We start from the raw sequence: 16,512 nt of genomic DNA on the forward strand, positions 1-16,512 counted from the left end.
GATCAGGGGGCGAGATACAGCATTTTTCAACATTTTCATTGATTCCTCACTCATTTTCTTGATGATGAAAATAAGGCATCTTTAAGGGACTTGATCACTATGAATGTGTGATGTATATTTAAAATTTAAGGAAACACGTAAAGGGAAAAGGAATTAGCTGACTGGATACATATTGCTCTCTTGTTGCTCAACTACATGAATCATGCCTTTATTATAAAACATAATTAAAAATCCAGGTGGCGCTGTTGAGCCATTTTGCCACGCCCATTTCAAATTACTCCAGAATACGTACATTTTCACCACTTTCTAATTTTCCTCAAACTTTGGTAAGCTTTTGAGCATGTTAAAGCCCTCAAAAACACAATTCATTTGGGTTAGAATAATAAGAATAAGAATGAGAATAATCCTTACAATTTCAATAGGACGTAATTTACTTATATTATTTACTAATATTTTCCATTGGACATGACTTTCTAAAGATGTGTTTTTATACTCCTTACAGCTCCAGTCCAAATGTTCTCGAGTGGAGAGTGTTTCTTGACCAGCGACTTGTGGTCAGTTCTGAAGAGTTTGAGAGTTCTGTGGGTGTTGTGAAGATTATCCTAAGCAAATTTACAGGCTCTAACATTGCTGTACTGCAGCTGGAAGAAACCCGTCAGCAACATAGATTATATCAGCTGTGTGTCTGGATAACCACAATGACAGATCCTTCCCCGTTGGTAGTCGATGCTGGGTGCCAGGCTGGGGGAAGGGCAGTAAGAATGGAGGTGAGGATCCTTCAAGCTATGTTACCCTGCTCAGATTTAGGATTAACATCCATCCTGAGTGATCCAATCACAAGTGGTCATCGCCCAATACAGGTCTGAACGCACCCAAATGCGTCCTGAGATCTGATCAGGCAGACCACGTTGGGAGGTGTCTTGGATGCATGGGGCCTCATTATTTTGCTGTGTGATGACAAATGTGGTTTTGTCGAGACGCTTCACACAAGTGCATTGACAGAAAGCATGAATGCAAAAGCACGAGTACAAAAGCCACAGCACGAATGCTAAAGCACTTGTGATCAGTCCTATCAGAATGGATGTTAACACCAGGTCTGAATAGGGCCTGGTTTTAATGGGATTTTAAGTTGTAACTGACATGAGTCAGGCTTCATGATGTGTAAGACATTGTTGGGACATGGTATTTGTGAAACAAAGTTCGGCCTACATGTGCAGTCAAAAGCCTGAAGCCGCATGTCCCTTTGTTCTGCAGAAAACCAGACCCTCCAGAACTCAGTCTCCCAGGGGGCCTCAACGTCACACAGAGGTGTGAAAACCAACAGGAGACACAAGTTTCAACTCCTATTGGTCACTCTGTGCCCCATGACCTGTAGGAGTCACGGGCCAATATAAGGCCTGTTCCCCTTTCTTCAGTCTTTTCCATGCGACCCGTCCAGGGAAGTTTGGCTTCTCAACTCATCTTCTCTTTCCATTCACCTCTTGAGAGAGCACACAACTCCTTCACGAATCCTCTCCAGGAGAAGGAAGCGACGGTCCAGCTCCTTTTTCAAACTCAAATCAACTTCATGGAGGAGGATTGCAACTTCGCTCATCTCACCAAGGAAACCTCCTCGCAATCCAAGCTCTACCAACCTCTAAGCCGCAAATAGCGATATTGTCCTGCAGGAGAACTTCAAACAGCAACTGAGCTGCACAGCCCAACAGAACCACGAGGCAGGAGCCACACCAGCAGCAGACGAGTTTCACCCAGAACTTCAACAGCACAGCAACTTCTTTTTTCCCCTTTCCCATAGGACGGGTAACACAACTGGGCTTAATAATTATACTAGGCTAAGCAAAGACTGTTTATTCGATTCAGATTGATGTTTATAAGTTTGATTTGTGTTGTGATATTTTGGTTACAAGTTATTTGAAGGTTAATGTTAGTTATGCTCTTCACAGTCTTTTCTTGCATGCATCTAGTAACTTTCTCTGGTGGCACACACAGACACATGCTTGTCTCAGCACCCTATCACTCTGACCCCATACTACATGTCGTAAACATTCCAAAAGAGAGGAGGGCGTTATCTTCAAAGTGGCCAGCCGCCATTTGCAAACATTAATCACACACATGCATACTCACATACCTATCTTTGTTTTGTAAGTACACGTTAGTAATTTGTGTTTTTATACTTTATTGTATTCATAATAAATGTTTTTATTTCTAAATGTTTTTCATTAATATTTGCATAAGTAAATTTACTTAACCTCTCTACACTGTCAAGAACTCTATATCCTTCAACTTAGCTAACTATCTATATGGTAATTTTGATTATGATTATTAATTTAATTGGTAATCAAGAGTTCCAAATTTGTAGTTAGTATTTTTATGAGACTTAATCACTCAATTAGCTATCTTTTCCCTTCCTTTGAAGGGTGGTGCCCAGTACTTTAATCCAATTAAAGTTATTATTTAATATAAATATTTTAATATTAATATTCAATATTTTATTTTGATAACCAAATTTATTGAATGCCGAAAGGCACACCATTTTTATGGTATCACGTTTAATGCATTATTGCACAACATATACTGAAAATTCACAAAAACTGTATTCTTGTGTTTTTAAGGTGCTGACAAAGCTGGCTCAAGTCTGCGAGACCTTGAAACTCAAGTGGTAAACTGTGGGAGCGTTTCTGATTCAGACAACATTTGTACTTATGCCATAGACCTTCAAGAGGTAAAAACTAAAAGTTTCCCATCCACCTGAGTTTCTTCTCATCAGGGAAGAAGTTTTCAGATCAGGACCTGACTGATGTTGAATTCTCTTTTTCTCTTTGCAGGGGGATCAGGGCGGCCCTCTGCTCTACAAATCAGACTCCTCTTGGTTCCAGGCGGCCGTTGTCACAATGAGTGGGAATAAATCTGTGCGGGCAGATATTCAGTCATTTGCCAAAACCTCAAGATTCGGGTCATTCTTAAAGGAGACAGTTGGTGATATGCCATCTCCTGCAACGTCTACAACAGCAAATGCAGCAGAAAAAGCATTTTCCTTGTTCTTTAGTTTTGCTGTCGTTATTACCTCCATGTTCCTGTTGTAATGATGTGGTATTTGTTGAAGCTGCGTGAAATAGTCCAATACTGTAAATGCACTTACAATACTCAGGTCAAACAAAAGAGAATACACCATGAGGCACTTTCAATCAAATGTTTATATACCTAACAGAAGGTATTTTACTGTAAGAAATCTGTAGACAAATTGTACTGCAAAATGCTAATTTTTTCAAAATGTGTTAATCCAGCTGAATGAGGTAGAGTATTTATTCTCTGTTCCATCAAACCATGCCTATTTTCTTTGAGTCACATTATAAAAGTCATATTGAGTCATGGAATAAATATTAATGAAGCATAAAACAAATGCTTATTTACATTCATTCAGAAAAAAAAGCAATTCAGTTTCGCAAGAGAAGCTGCTCCTAAGCATATTTTAATGTAGCAGTTTTGATGATAAGCAGAAGCCAGCAGATCCAAGTGCATTGTGTTTTTTTCACTTCCACCTAAAAAACACAAAGGAACACAGATAGTTTGCAGGAATAATAAACAAATTGGTGCGGCTTGATTGGATGTAAGAGGACTGTTGGGGCTTGGCAGTGGTATATGTCCTCTACCATTCTAGTGCCAGTGATGTTTATTGTTCTGGTGTGGCTGCAGCTTCATTAGCCCCTGGTTCTGCCGCTTCTTCTGCCTCATTCATCATTTCTTGGTATTTACTCTTGAAAAATCCAGCCTGAGAGAAGAAAAGAAAGAAAGTGACATTAAAACATTTCGATCCTGCATTAAAGCTGCTTCATACATGAAGGGAAAGAAGGGAATAACTGCTGAATAGTTCAAAAATGAAAGGATAGTGTTCATTTACTTTTATTGGGGGTGGAACACCGTTCATTGACTCCATAAGGCTGTATAATAAACTAAAATAATGTATATATTTCGAGAGTCTCACCTTATACAGGCCAGCAGTGAGTAGAGCCAGCAGAGCTAACCCTCCCAGCGATCCCCCGACGATTTCTTTGGTGAAATCTGGTTGTGGATACACTTCTATCTCGGCTTCAATCTGAGACATGAAATGACATGAAGGTGGATCAAAATCAAGCTTATTTGAAAGACAAGTAAAATAAATAGAATGTGGAATCACCTTGTGAATCGGAGGCTTGTTATTAGACCCCGTAGAAAAGAGAATGTACTGGTTTGTGTCGTATATTCCAAGTAGCCATTGCTGGTCAAGAGAATTTTGCAGTGAGTCAATCTGTTTAAATGAAAGACTTCGTGATGAGAACGACGTTACCTTTGGTGACGTTCAATTTCGTCACATTAAATTACTGTAATTTTACCACTTTAGAATGAGCACCAGTTGTAAAATACTTCAAAATGCATGTTACAATGTGACACATGCACATCAGTTACCTGCTCTATCCATCCTGAGCTGATGTTGGCAGAGATTTTGTACTTTTTACTCTCCAGTCTTCCCATGAACCTACTGCACCTGAACACTCCGCACCTGGCTACAGAGCAGTCCTGTGGGTGAGGAAGAGACGACAGAAGTTGTAATACTGTGTAAGTACTTCAATCCCCAATTGTAGATAGTATACTCACCACTACATTATTCTCCTTTATCATAGCAACAAAGTCTGTGACAGTACGTTCTTCGTCTGCTTCTCTTCGGCAGTCTGGAATCTGGAATAGAACAGGTTTGCGTCAGTTTAACAGACGACCAGATGTGGTTCTCATGTGACCACGTCCCTCCCGTTCTTGAGGCTGCAACAGCGACATGAGAGACTTTTCTGGGATCAGTAACGTCACCTGCAAACTGCTCGAATCCACCCAGATGTCTTTATCGCCGAGCTTGACAGGCACCTTGATCACCACCGTGAAGTTCAGCGCCCTGATGTTGTTTGTGACCTGTCAGAAGAGGAGAAAAGGAAAGGTTTGATCTGAAGAGGCTGAGCAAGCATCAGGATCAAGATGATGAACAAGTTATTAAACTCAGCCAAGATGATTATGTTTCATCAGGGTTTGTTTGATATTCCCAGAAGGATTACGCAGAAAAGACAAAACTTGGTGAAAGGATCCATTAAATTTTGATGTGTATACTTTTTAATCTATAAAATTGCAATATTTTCTACATTTCCTTATTTTCATGGATCTTGAAACTAAACCAGGCATGTTTAGGGGGCTGATATTGATGAGCGTGTGTAATTTGGTGCAGATCTAGTTAAAACATCTAGGATCTAGTGAATTTAAATTTGGTTTGATAAGGGGACAGTTGGGCCTCAGCGAAGGATATGATCATGTGAGGAGATACTTTACCACAATTGACTGCTTGTGAGGTTTCAGCACATCGTTCTTTCCAGATGTGAAGTTGTTGTAGCTGAGGGAGCTGAAACAGATGTTTTAATTTCAGGTAATAGAGTGTACACTTTGAAATTATTAATATTTTAATGTGATTTCTTTGACTAACACAGGAAATAAAAACACCAAACCTTTCAATCGTGACCAAAATGCTGTACTTCAGTCCAACCATTTCATTTTGGTAAAGTTCACTTGAAGTGGAATGTTCCACAAATTCTCACTAAAGAGAAGTAGAAATTAACTCTGCGAATTATGTATTAGTGATGTAATATGAATATTAAACATTATAGACAGGCACAGTACCTGGAAGCATTTGCAGAGATAAAAATCTTCCTGTCAAATCGTCTGTTGCTTTCGATCCCATAGGAGACGGTGAACAAAGCCTGTAATGAAAGAGGGCTGAGATTGTCTCTGCGTTTTGCTGCAGCAATGGGAAGAGATGCCTGTTTACAAATAACACAAACCTCAGTGTCGCTCTTGAAAATGGGGTTGTTAATAGTGCAGGTTGTCATTCCTCGCGATAAGCCATCTTCACTGTCCAAGGAGTTGCACTCGATTCTTCCCTTCATTAAAAGGCAATCAATGAAACAACAGCACATTTAAAGCTGAATTGCTGTGTGGCCAATCGGGCGTCAGCAATGTGTCTCCACTTCCTCCCGTGAATGAGCCTTAAATACCCTGAACCTAAAAGTAAGGGTGCTGCCATCTTGATATTTTGGCAAAATTTTGCGCAGTTTAGATGTTTTGTTGTTAATCAAGACCGATACACATGGTCAAGAAATCCATTATAACAGACCAGATGCTAATGGTTTACGGCAAATTTTTGCTCAATGCTAGATATGTATACGTAAAATGGAGCCTTGTCCGTATTCTGCATTCATTTAATCTTTATTTCTTTTTTGTGCACATCTTCTGAAGGTTTATGGATATTGATAAAACAGACAAAATGGAGCAGTACCACCGGTAATCATAGGGGGCAATGTAGCCAATCGTTTAAGCGAGACAGGACATGAGGAAGACATTTCAGCAATGGCGGAACTTTGTGAGGAGAGATTTGAAACTCTTGACTCGGTGCTGCCCTCTAGTGGATGTACAGCTTAACAACCATACCAATGTAAACAACGCATTGGAAGTATGTCGGCAGTGACCGTTAAACGAATGAGCCCTTACCTGCAAACCTGTGAACTTCCTGTAGGAGAGCCCAGCTGGGTACGTAAGTTTCACGTAGCTGTTGTAGGAGTCTTCGTCTCGGTTCTCCACTGATACTGTGACGTCCAACAGTTCATCAATGCCCACCTTCAACTCTGAGGAGCTGACAGAGAAAAGGGAAGGTGAAGGCACAGAAAAACAATAATCTAATAGTCTCCTTTTGTGCTAGCAGCTCGGTGAGGCTGCACTTTATAGCGATCCCCTCAGCTAGATGCTCACAGTCTACTATGCCAGACATGTTCTTGTAGAGAAGAGAAATGTAACCTTGCCCACACCCATAGGTTGGGCTTCACTTTTGGTTCTCACCTGTTGAAGTTGAAATCCACTTTCAGGTTATCTACACACTTGTTGTCAGTGCCACAGTTGATCTCAAATTTCAACTGTGGAAGAGAGCATGAAGAAAAACATGACAATGACAAGAATTCATAAAAGTTCAAATTAAAGCTGTTCACTTACTCACTCTGTTCAGTTAAATCGACATTTATTGCAAGTTTGTTTAAAGGTCACTTACAGAATGATAAGTGGTAGTTTACAACCTGCTATGAGCCAGACTTGGTTTGGGTTTGTAGTAGAGGGAATACCGTCAAAGGTGAATCTGAGCTCATTTCTAAGTACATTGAGAGCATCCTGAGGACAAGCCTGCGAGAGGAGGGCACAGTTGGGAAATACCGTTAGTTTGAACTCCGTGAGTTTGTTTTGTTTTGTTTTTCAGACGGAAACCTCTTTGGGTTGTGATATAATCTGATGTTAACAACTCACCTGAATAAAGAATTTCACTGGGAAGCATTTTGGCCTTTGTAAGTCAACTTCAATTGACCCGGTCTTCTCTCGTTGTTTGTCCTTGATGTAAGCTCTGTTGTTTGGGACCTTGCGGGTGGCATCCGGTGTTAAAAACAGGTGATCTTTGCTCCAGCTGGAATGAATAGCCAGTTGAATCTACATATTACTCATGTACCATGGACATGTATTTCCAACAGATAGACAGTGGCTCTGTGGTTCAGAAAGTGAGAGGAATGGGTAACCTGTGGAAAGCACTTAGAAAGTTTGGTCATGGTAAAGCAGATTTCAGCTGTGTTCTCAGTGGGTTCTGGCAGTTTGGGTTTTTGTAGGGACCTGGTTGGGTTGAGCGACATACGTAGCCTCTACCATTACCACGGGCTTTGACCTGGAAATGGATAGAGCAGGAAAAATAAGGACCACCACGTTTTCATAGCATCAAATCAACAAAATATTAAAAGCAATTGCGCCTTAAAAACATCAGTGTGATAAGATCTACCCGAATAATGTGAAAAACATTAATTGTGATATCATTTATTTTAATTTGGAGACATGTCCTATCCAGCGAACATGGAGGAGGTGAACTAATTTTAAGACAAAAATAAATCTAGATTGACAAGAGCTGGGCACTGTTGAGACAAAAAAAAGTTGCCAGCTTTCCAAGTAAAGGTTTATGACATATACTGCATCCAGCCACAGGACGTCAAGCTTTGGCTTCACTTTTGGGAAGCTAACAAACCTTCCATCTACAGTCTATGCTGCTAGATTGTACACATATAATTGTAAGCTTATAAGTTATAGTTTACAAATGAACAAAATTAGTAGGTTAACAAAGGACTGTTATAATGACAGACAGTAGAATCTTGTACAAACCTGAGTAAGACAGCCATGCCGCTGACCCCACTGCTAAGTCAGGCAGACTGTCGCCACTGCGGTCAAGACGAGTCACTGATTGACAAACCGAAGAACCTAAGTTGTTGCGGACTTCAGAGGCAGCATTTTCTGTGGAATTTAAGTATTTTAGATAAAATATGTTAATCTGCTCCGAAAATTGGAGGCCTCACAGACTGGAATTTGTTACAGTCCACTTAAATTCCTTAAACTCTTCTTTGTTCTTCATAATAACATATTCAAAGGTTTGACATGAAAAAATTCCCCTCACGGCCTTGAGACAACTTAACTCTATACCTTGTGGCCCAGGCCTGCCCCAATATCCCAACCCTCACAGCACCTGCAGGTGAAGAGCCTTTTCAGCTGCTTGGCCACACCACAAGTTGACAGTATTGGTTTCTTAGGTTTGTGACATCACAAACCCGGCTATCATATTTTTCCAACTGGCATTTGTTTACTGCAGCTTTATGGTGGAAAAACTCTTGTCTTTGATCACATATAAACCCTGACATATGAATATGTTTATGATTTTCACCGGGGGACATTGAATTTTTTTAAGGCCTAGTCACCTGTGAGTAAATTGGAACTGACTCTGCTTCCTCCTTCGCCGTGGAATATGTAGATGCTGCCTTGACACCGTTCTCCAGAGGTGCACCAGCTGCCACCTCCTGAGGTCATCTGCGGTGAGATCAGGCCTTTGTGAGAGAAGAGCCAAACCTCGCCTGAGTCGGACTCGCCCCCTCTCAGCACTAACGGAGATTCAGTGACACTCGACCCTCTGTTCAAAATATATGGAGGAGAGTCAACGTTTGCCTGGATGTTAAGAAAAAAAAATTTAATGGCACGAGAAGAGCTGGTCACTTACCAAATAGGCTAAACACATAAGTAAACTCTTCCCTCTCTATCAGCTTCCTTGTACATAGGGGCAGATATGAGGATTAGGTCAGTGTTTCCATCATTGTTCACATCCATGGCACGAACCTCTGCCCCAAAATATCCACCAGTCTGAAACTGTTTAAGAAACAAGAAGAAAACAAGACTGTTTATTCCAGATCTATGTACACGTTTATTGTCTATATATCCGATCAGAAACCACGCACCTGCCAGTCAAAGGGATCAATCATTTGATTGATCTGTTCATGAACTGCCATCACAAGTCCTCTGTGTTGATATCTCGGAGCGCCAACAATTGTCAATTGGCCTTGTCTGGTTTTCGCGATAGTCATGGAGTAACCTGAAATTTAAGAGTCAAAGCAAATAAATCAAAACATCCAAAGGTTTAGCTACACTTGACAAAAGAGTCATTTATAAAAACTAACTAACTTTAGTAGTGGGTGTAGTGTTTTTCTTTTCTTTGAAGGGTTTCTAATTTACCTTTAAATGTAACTTTGGTGATTTTTGGAGCTTCATGTATGACATGTGAACATGTTTTACTCACATGACCCTTGCATGTACAGTACTTTCTGACTCCTTGTTTTTCATTTGCCTTTTTACCTTTTTGTTGCTCAATTCGTGTGTCGTTAGCGTTGGAGGAGGTTACAGTAGAAAGTACTAATCGTGTGTATTAGTTTGTTATTACTGTAAAATTCTTACCCAGATAACTGTCTTGTAACATGGACAAGGCTCATATGAACTCAGCTTCTGGCCTGATAATGTATATTCCATGTAGCCTCCTTTCCACTGGTTGGCGCCAACAGTGCCCATTTGAATTCCCTGTGTTCAGAACCACAATCAGCCCACAAAAGCGAAAGTTAAATGCATTATAGAGTCAAAACATATCGCCTGTGTGTAGCCTTTCTATCACAAAGGCAGGTGTCGTGTCTTTGATTATGTACCCCTGGCACATAAGCCACACTGAATCCCGCCTGAGCCATTTCCATTTTCAGTGTCTCTCCAGTGGACTGAGATCCTGAAACAGCAAAAGAAATGAGCACTGAGCTGAATCCCACAGTTACAAACCCGCTGTTGTTGAATGGATTTACAGTGGCAAGCTCGTTAAAACAAGCTCAACTTATTATAATATAATTATTATTTCAGTGTTTGAAAACATAACATAAGAACTGGATGTGCATCATGAAAGGAGCCCAATAAAAAACATCAACGCTAATATTTGTCAACTGAGAATGTAAATGGGATTTTAAGCTGTAAGTTTACATCCGTACCCTCAATACAGAAGATTTTGTCCTGCAAATTCTTCGTTATTGCATCAAGTGCGTCAAAGCTCTCTACTCGAAACACGTGATTTGTCGAGAGCGAAGATGCAATAGAGTCCAGTTCCTGTTTCGCCTCTGGGGTAGAGAACGCTCCCCCACCTAGAGGCATGTTGAGAAAATAGTTTTAATGCTGTTCAACAGAGTTGATTTTTACTCGTTCATAGATAGTTTATCCACCTGCATTCATCACGAAACCAGAGTTAAAAGTAAGGTATGTAAAAAAATTCCAGAGAAGGTAAATAAGAGTAAATTAATTTAATACAAAAAATAACAAAGAATGAAAAGATATATCTGTAAAAAGACAAATTAGAGGGAAATTAATAGAAGTAAAATTCAATGAAAGTCTGACTAAAAGGTAGGTCTTGAGTTTTGATATCCACATGAATAGGTTTAAGAGATTTTTAAACCAATAAACTTTTCAAAAATCAATTCTGAAGGCAGCAAGAGCAGAGATTTTAAATTGGTGTAAGAGATGTGGTGAAGGATTGTAAACTTCTTATTTATGAACTTTCACTTAAAATTCACAGGGTAGTATCATGTAACTGTATGTCTGCATGTATGGTAAAAACACAAACAATGCCTTTTTTGGAAAACACATTTTGCTCATTGGAATGAACTGAACTTACCCCAATAGCAAATCGAACAATCTTTGCATTCTCAGCTAAGCTTATTGCATATGGTAAGTTATGGCTGTCAGTAGATGCTCCATCAGTAATGACGATCAGGATCTTCTTCACGTTTGGTCTAGAACCTCCTGCTGATGTGAAAACATTTTGGCTGCCAAAACAAAAACAATATCATTTCAATACGCGTTTGTCCAGTTCTTTGGTCAATAACATAACATAACAATTTCATCTCTGGAAATCTGCATTTTATTTATGTTTGAAAATATGTTCATTATGCAACTGACTTCATTTCCCACATTTAGCTTTACCATTTATCCAAGAATATAAATCTAAATATTTTTATGTAGGGCTGTAAAATTAAACAATATCAATAATTATTGCAATATAATTTCCATCAATAGCAATATAACAAATGTTCAGTCACTATATTGCTTATACATTGTGCACAGTGAGGAGGTATAACACATATGTTGAAAAATGTTTTGTTGTTTATCAAGTTCGTTTAAAACCACAACCCTCTCTTAGGAGCAAAAAACTGTTTTTACTCTTAACAGAAATTAAAATGTGACATTTATTGTATAATTATCGATGTTAATAATGGAGAGTGAGGTATAACTTTTGTCATATTGTCAAGCCTATTTTTAGCATGTCTAGCTCAGTTTGGGGTTTGTCTCGTCCACAACACGGTAGACAAACAACACACACAACACCACAAACTACACCCTCAAAAGTGTGTTAACTGCTACTGTGTCAAAAATTAAACCACCATTTCATATACATTATCACATCAGCATTACATCAGCACCTACACCACATATGCGATGGCACTAGCTGTGTTAGTTGTGCTGTATTTTTGTCTTATTCCATCGATCTTCGACTACCATCGTCCAGATGAGAAAAAGTCACGAAAGTTCAATTCAACAGTGACATCATAAGAGAACTGGACAACAGCAAACTGCAAAGAGAGAAGAAGAAGAAGAAGAATACAAATAATATCTAACAGTCATGGAGGCAGTGACAAACTGTAGAATTTGATCTTTCAGTGAATTCTCTGAGTGTGTGCAATAGTTTAAGTGGCAGTGGGAACATCGTCCTGGGAACATACCTGTGTATCTTTTCCCACAAATGGGCGTACCAGCTTTTTCACAAAATTCTTCATTGTTTGAAAATCTCCATAGTCATTGCCTGAACCATCCAGAAAAGCAATATCTGCTTCGGCTCTGCACTCTGTCAAAGACACGGGCCAGAATCTGAATCATTTGTTAAAATCCACATAGCACATCTTTGACAAAAATCTATTTGATATGTACTTTGTCCTGTCTGTTAACATGGAGGAGGCAGGGTTTATGAGCTACACTGCAGCCATCTAGTCCGCCCCTCTGAACGTCATTTCCAACAGCTAAGCAAACTGAGACTATTTGACTTAAACTACTCTCACTTCAAATCAGATAAAAAAGAATCTAATAAAAAGCAAGAAAACATTGGTGAGCATGAATAAATGTTCAGGAGGAAAAGTTTACAATGTTTTGAATGAAGAACTCTTCACTTAAATAACACCACGGATGGGGAATGTGTTTTTGTTCTGCTTCGTCGTGGACGTTTTCAGCGATGTTGGCTAATTCTTCACTTTCTTCCATGTTGTCACTCCTCGTCTCGGCCAAATGTGCCGTGCCTCCTCTTCGCGGTTGAGTCTCCCTCTCTTGTCTGTTTTGTCTTGATACGTCTTTTTTTTACGCTGTGTTACGTACGTCATGCGTGATATTGCACTGATAGATATACAACAAGGAGTCATCTTTTCTGTGTTATTGTCTATTGAGGTTGAAATCTGAAGGTCTCCAGAAGGTCGGCGGTTCGATCCAAGTCTTCCCTGCATTCCAAAGTGTCCTTGGACAAGATACGGATACTGAAACCCTCATAGAAAGAGTCCTGCCCATAGATGCACTGTATGAATGTCTGTGCATAAACTTTACTGTAAAGCGCTTTGAGTGGTCATGTATATAAGAATACAGACATAATTCCCCACAAATAAATGAAGACAGTAGAAAGTACGGATATTTGTATGAAACCCTAATACAAATAACCTAACCCTGAAGTCAAAGTCATCAGAAAAAACTACTCAACTAAAGAACAGATGCTTGAAAGATCAACTTAAGTACAGTGACAAAGTATTTGTACTTTTTCTTGAGTAGTGGCAATATCAGCAGGTAATTCCCAGCGTTACCTGTATCATGGGACATTTTCACAAGCTCACCTGGAGAGGACGGCGGCACCACGGATCCAAACCGATCAAACTGGTCGATCTGGAAGCATGCGCCGCTGTACATGGTGATACTTTTGCAATCCTTTGGGATGGTTGGAGCCACATGCCTGAAAAGAGACGAGATCATATCATCCTGATTGAATTAGCGGACTATTTGATTGTGTAGTCGCCCCTCAAAACAATTGTTTTTCAAGCTGCAAGGCGATAAGAAAGTGATAAGAAGTGAACATATCAAATGTTTAATTGGACTTTTGACTGATCTCCATATTGGTTTTAACTATGTTCTGGAAATCTGTGAAGTTTAACAACTCACCATAGTGCTTCGTGAGATGGGGTCATTCGTCATTGTCAAACCAAGGGACATGTTGACTGCAAATTCTGGCGCTGAATAGAAAACATTGAACACTTGTGTTACGATGCTCATATGATACGAATGCTTGGTGTCAAAATACCTGTTTCTGGTCTTTCTCTGGAGACGTTAACAGCCGCCTACCTTCAAATGGCAGACTTCTGCAGGTTGTAGTGCACTTGTATATTTTCCCCCTTCCCAATTGTGAATACTGTTCAAGGGGAGCGCTGATGAGCACGCTGAGGAAATAAAACCCAGAGAAATATGTAACAGAATCAGTCTCGTCAGCGCCGTGCAGCTGTTTTCTTCTATCAAGAAATGCCATATGTTATTGCAGCTGTGAGGCGTGCGACTGACTTACTCTGACTGTCTTTGCACCACCTGGTAGCCAAACCCTGCGGCACTGTTGTCCCAGGACTTCCAAGCCACGGGGTCGATATTGAAACATAGAGCCGTATTCAACACTGAGAAACGAGAAATGATAAGATCAGAATCATATTTGATGAAGTGTTATAACAACTTTAAAACTCATCAGAATTTTAGTCTCTAGGAAAATCTATAGACTCCATGTGTGGCATTCAGTTTGTGTTTGGTTTACAATGGTGTGAACTGAGGGTTACCACATTGTCTGTTTGGATAACACCACTAGGGGGCACCAAAGTCAGAGCATTTCAAACTCTAGACTCACTTAAATTTAAGAAGGACTTCCTCAAACAGGCCCTACTCAATACGTCACTGTTTTATCTTTCGTGGGCTGGACGTTGTGTTTCATAAACAGTCTTTGCTGCAGAGTGAAGCTAAAAAACTATGTGTTCATCCCACCTGGTTTATCTGCGGTGAAGATTCTTCATAAAATGAAACTAAGTTTGTGTTTTTTTACTGTTCACGTCTGTGACAGATGTTTGTAAGAACTTGCAGGTAGATATAGTGGCTCTAAACTATAATTAATTTGCACATTCATGAGACAGCTACTACCTCTTTGTTAACTTCTGAGTAATTTGTAAAAGCAGAAACAGTTTTTCACCATCAAATACTGATAGTGTTGTGCTTCACATGGAAACAAGCACGACTTCCTTCTATACGTGCTATTATTGTACATTGAGGGATTTTTTGTTGTGAAGTCTGCCTTCTTTTTCCTTTTTTGGATTCTCCAAAAATGGTCAACATGATACGAACTCTTCAACCGTCTGACAAATGATTTTCTCATGGTGAACAGCAGGAGAACAGATGACGTTGAACCTCATGTGTCTGATGTCTGTGACTTTAACGATATTTTGGTATCTTGTATGTTTAGAACATCATGTGTATATTTGCGTAAATCTTGCATAAAAGTAAAAACATGAGGTTCTGCTTTTTCTTGTCACCAGTGCTGCTTTGTATTGCTTTTCATTTCTTCTGACACTCTTGGTTGTATTTTAAGCCATTTAATAAACCAGCTTTATACTAACACACTGAGTAAACACATATAAGCACACACATAGCACAAAATAGATGTGGGAGATAGATAAGTAGAATGTTTCACAAGTCATTTAGTAAACGCACATTATGATGACTTTTTATAGCTTTAATAGCTTTTTTGCAGCCAGCTTCTTTTATGGTCAATTTAAATGTAAAACACCATGTTGTCTTGCTTTTTTGAAGAAATTGTACTTTCTCTATTCTTGTTGTTCTGGGTTTGTACCCTCATGGTTGAATGCACTTATTGTAAGTCGCTTTGGATAAAAGCGTCAGCTAAATGAAAAATGTAAATGTAAATGTAAATTCAGGATGTCTGCCTCTAAAGATTGAGGAGTCAGGGGTGAGCAATGTCTCCAGTCTCCTCTCTGCACAGGACGAGCAGATATAGATAATAACTGGGTGGGTCCATGATATTTTAGCCTCTTCTCATGTGTTCCTGTGATTATTTCCAGATTTCCTGCCGACCTGATCTGTTCATATAGCACCTGCACATAAGGTCATTTGAATGATAGATGCTGTTAAACAAACACAATGAATCTAAGTGGTCAAAACGATGCTTATCTACCAGTATGAGCAGTTGAAATGGGATCAATATGGAGACTGGGGTCTGTCTGGGGTGTGGTCTATATTTTCACAAATGTTGTTATTATTGTTCATTCATACTTTAGCTCTGATGGTTTTTAAAACAAGGCAAATACTAGCATTTCTGCAGGAACACTTTTTTTTAAGACAATGTAGGAGAAAAACCTGCAAGTTTTCTTACCTGACATGAATACTGCAGCAGCAAATATCCAGATGTGTTATCCTGTCAGAAAAATGCATAAAGTGCGATGGTTTGCTCACATGAATGTATGTGGAAGAGAGGTGACTATTTCTATTACTGCGTGTGCAGAAATTGTGAAAGGACTGCTCAAACATTGAGGTTAGAGGAACTCGAAGTAGGTGGGGTCACAATACTAACCCTTAATTTAATGTGGGCTATAGTCACAATATGTCATCACTTGCAGGAAGCACAGGCAGCTTTTTATTATGATTCAAGAGATTAAGAACATATTTTAAAAAGACACCAGTAGAATAAAACCTTAACTTCAGCTCTTGTTGGCTGTTGTGGCACTTTTTGCTGGAAAAGGGGAAGTGGATGCAGACACAGATGTGAAGGAGTTTTATTTATACCAAAAAATTTATAAAGTCACTTTAAATTCAAGGTTACATCCACAGCAGTAAGAAAACATTAGGATTTATTTCTATAGATTAAAATAAAAAAACAAATATACTTGTTTTGAGATGTATAGGATGTTGTCTTTTGCTTATGTTGGTGTCTCTCTTGGGCAGTAAGGAAGT

General features: G+C 39.4%; 1 protein-coding gene and 1 long non-coding RNA gene across 2 annotated transcripts in view; both read right to left on the bottom strand.

Annotated features, from left to right (window-relative positions):
- Positions 1 to 15,962, bottom strand: part of LOC124851045 (integrin alpha-D-like) — a 47,341-nt gene extending 31,379 nt beyond the window's left edge. The window contains 7 exon segments of the mRNA XM_047338461.1: positions 12,210 to 12,331; positions 13,356 to 13,461; positions 13,463 to 13,471; positions 13,678 to 13,748; positions 13,858 to 13,952; positions 14,075 to 14,177; positions 15,935 to 15,962. Of these exon segments, the coding sequence (XP_047194417.1) occupies positions 12,210 to 12,331; positions 13,356 to 13,461; positions 13,463 to 13,471; positions 13,678 to 13,748; positions 13,858 to 13,952; positions 14,075 to 14,177; positions 15,935 to 15,941 (513 nt within the window). The 5' untranslated portion in view covers positions 15,942 to 15,962.
- LOC124851238 lies at positions 5,647 to 7,133 on the bottom strand. The gene is made up of 5 exons (XR_007032327.1): positions 7,109 to 7,133; positions 6,904 to 6,977; positions 6,559 to 6,700; positions 5,853 to 5,951; positions 5,647 to 5,771 (listed from the first exon to the last, which is right to left on the bottom strand). It is a non-coding gene; the product is annotated as an uncharacterized LOC124851238 (long non-coding RNA).
- Positions 15,963 to 16,512: the final 550 nt, after the last annotated feature.

The sequence above is a fragment of the Hippoglossus stenolepis genome, chromosome 21 (genome assembly GCF_022539355.2).
Source record: "Hippoglossus stenolepis isolate QCI-W04-F060 chromosome 21, HSTE1.2, whole genome shotgun sequence".
NCBI lineage: Eukaryota > Metazoa > Chordata > Actinopteri > Pleuronectiformes > Pleuronectidae > Hippoglossus > Hippoglossus stenolepis.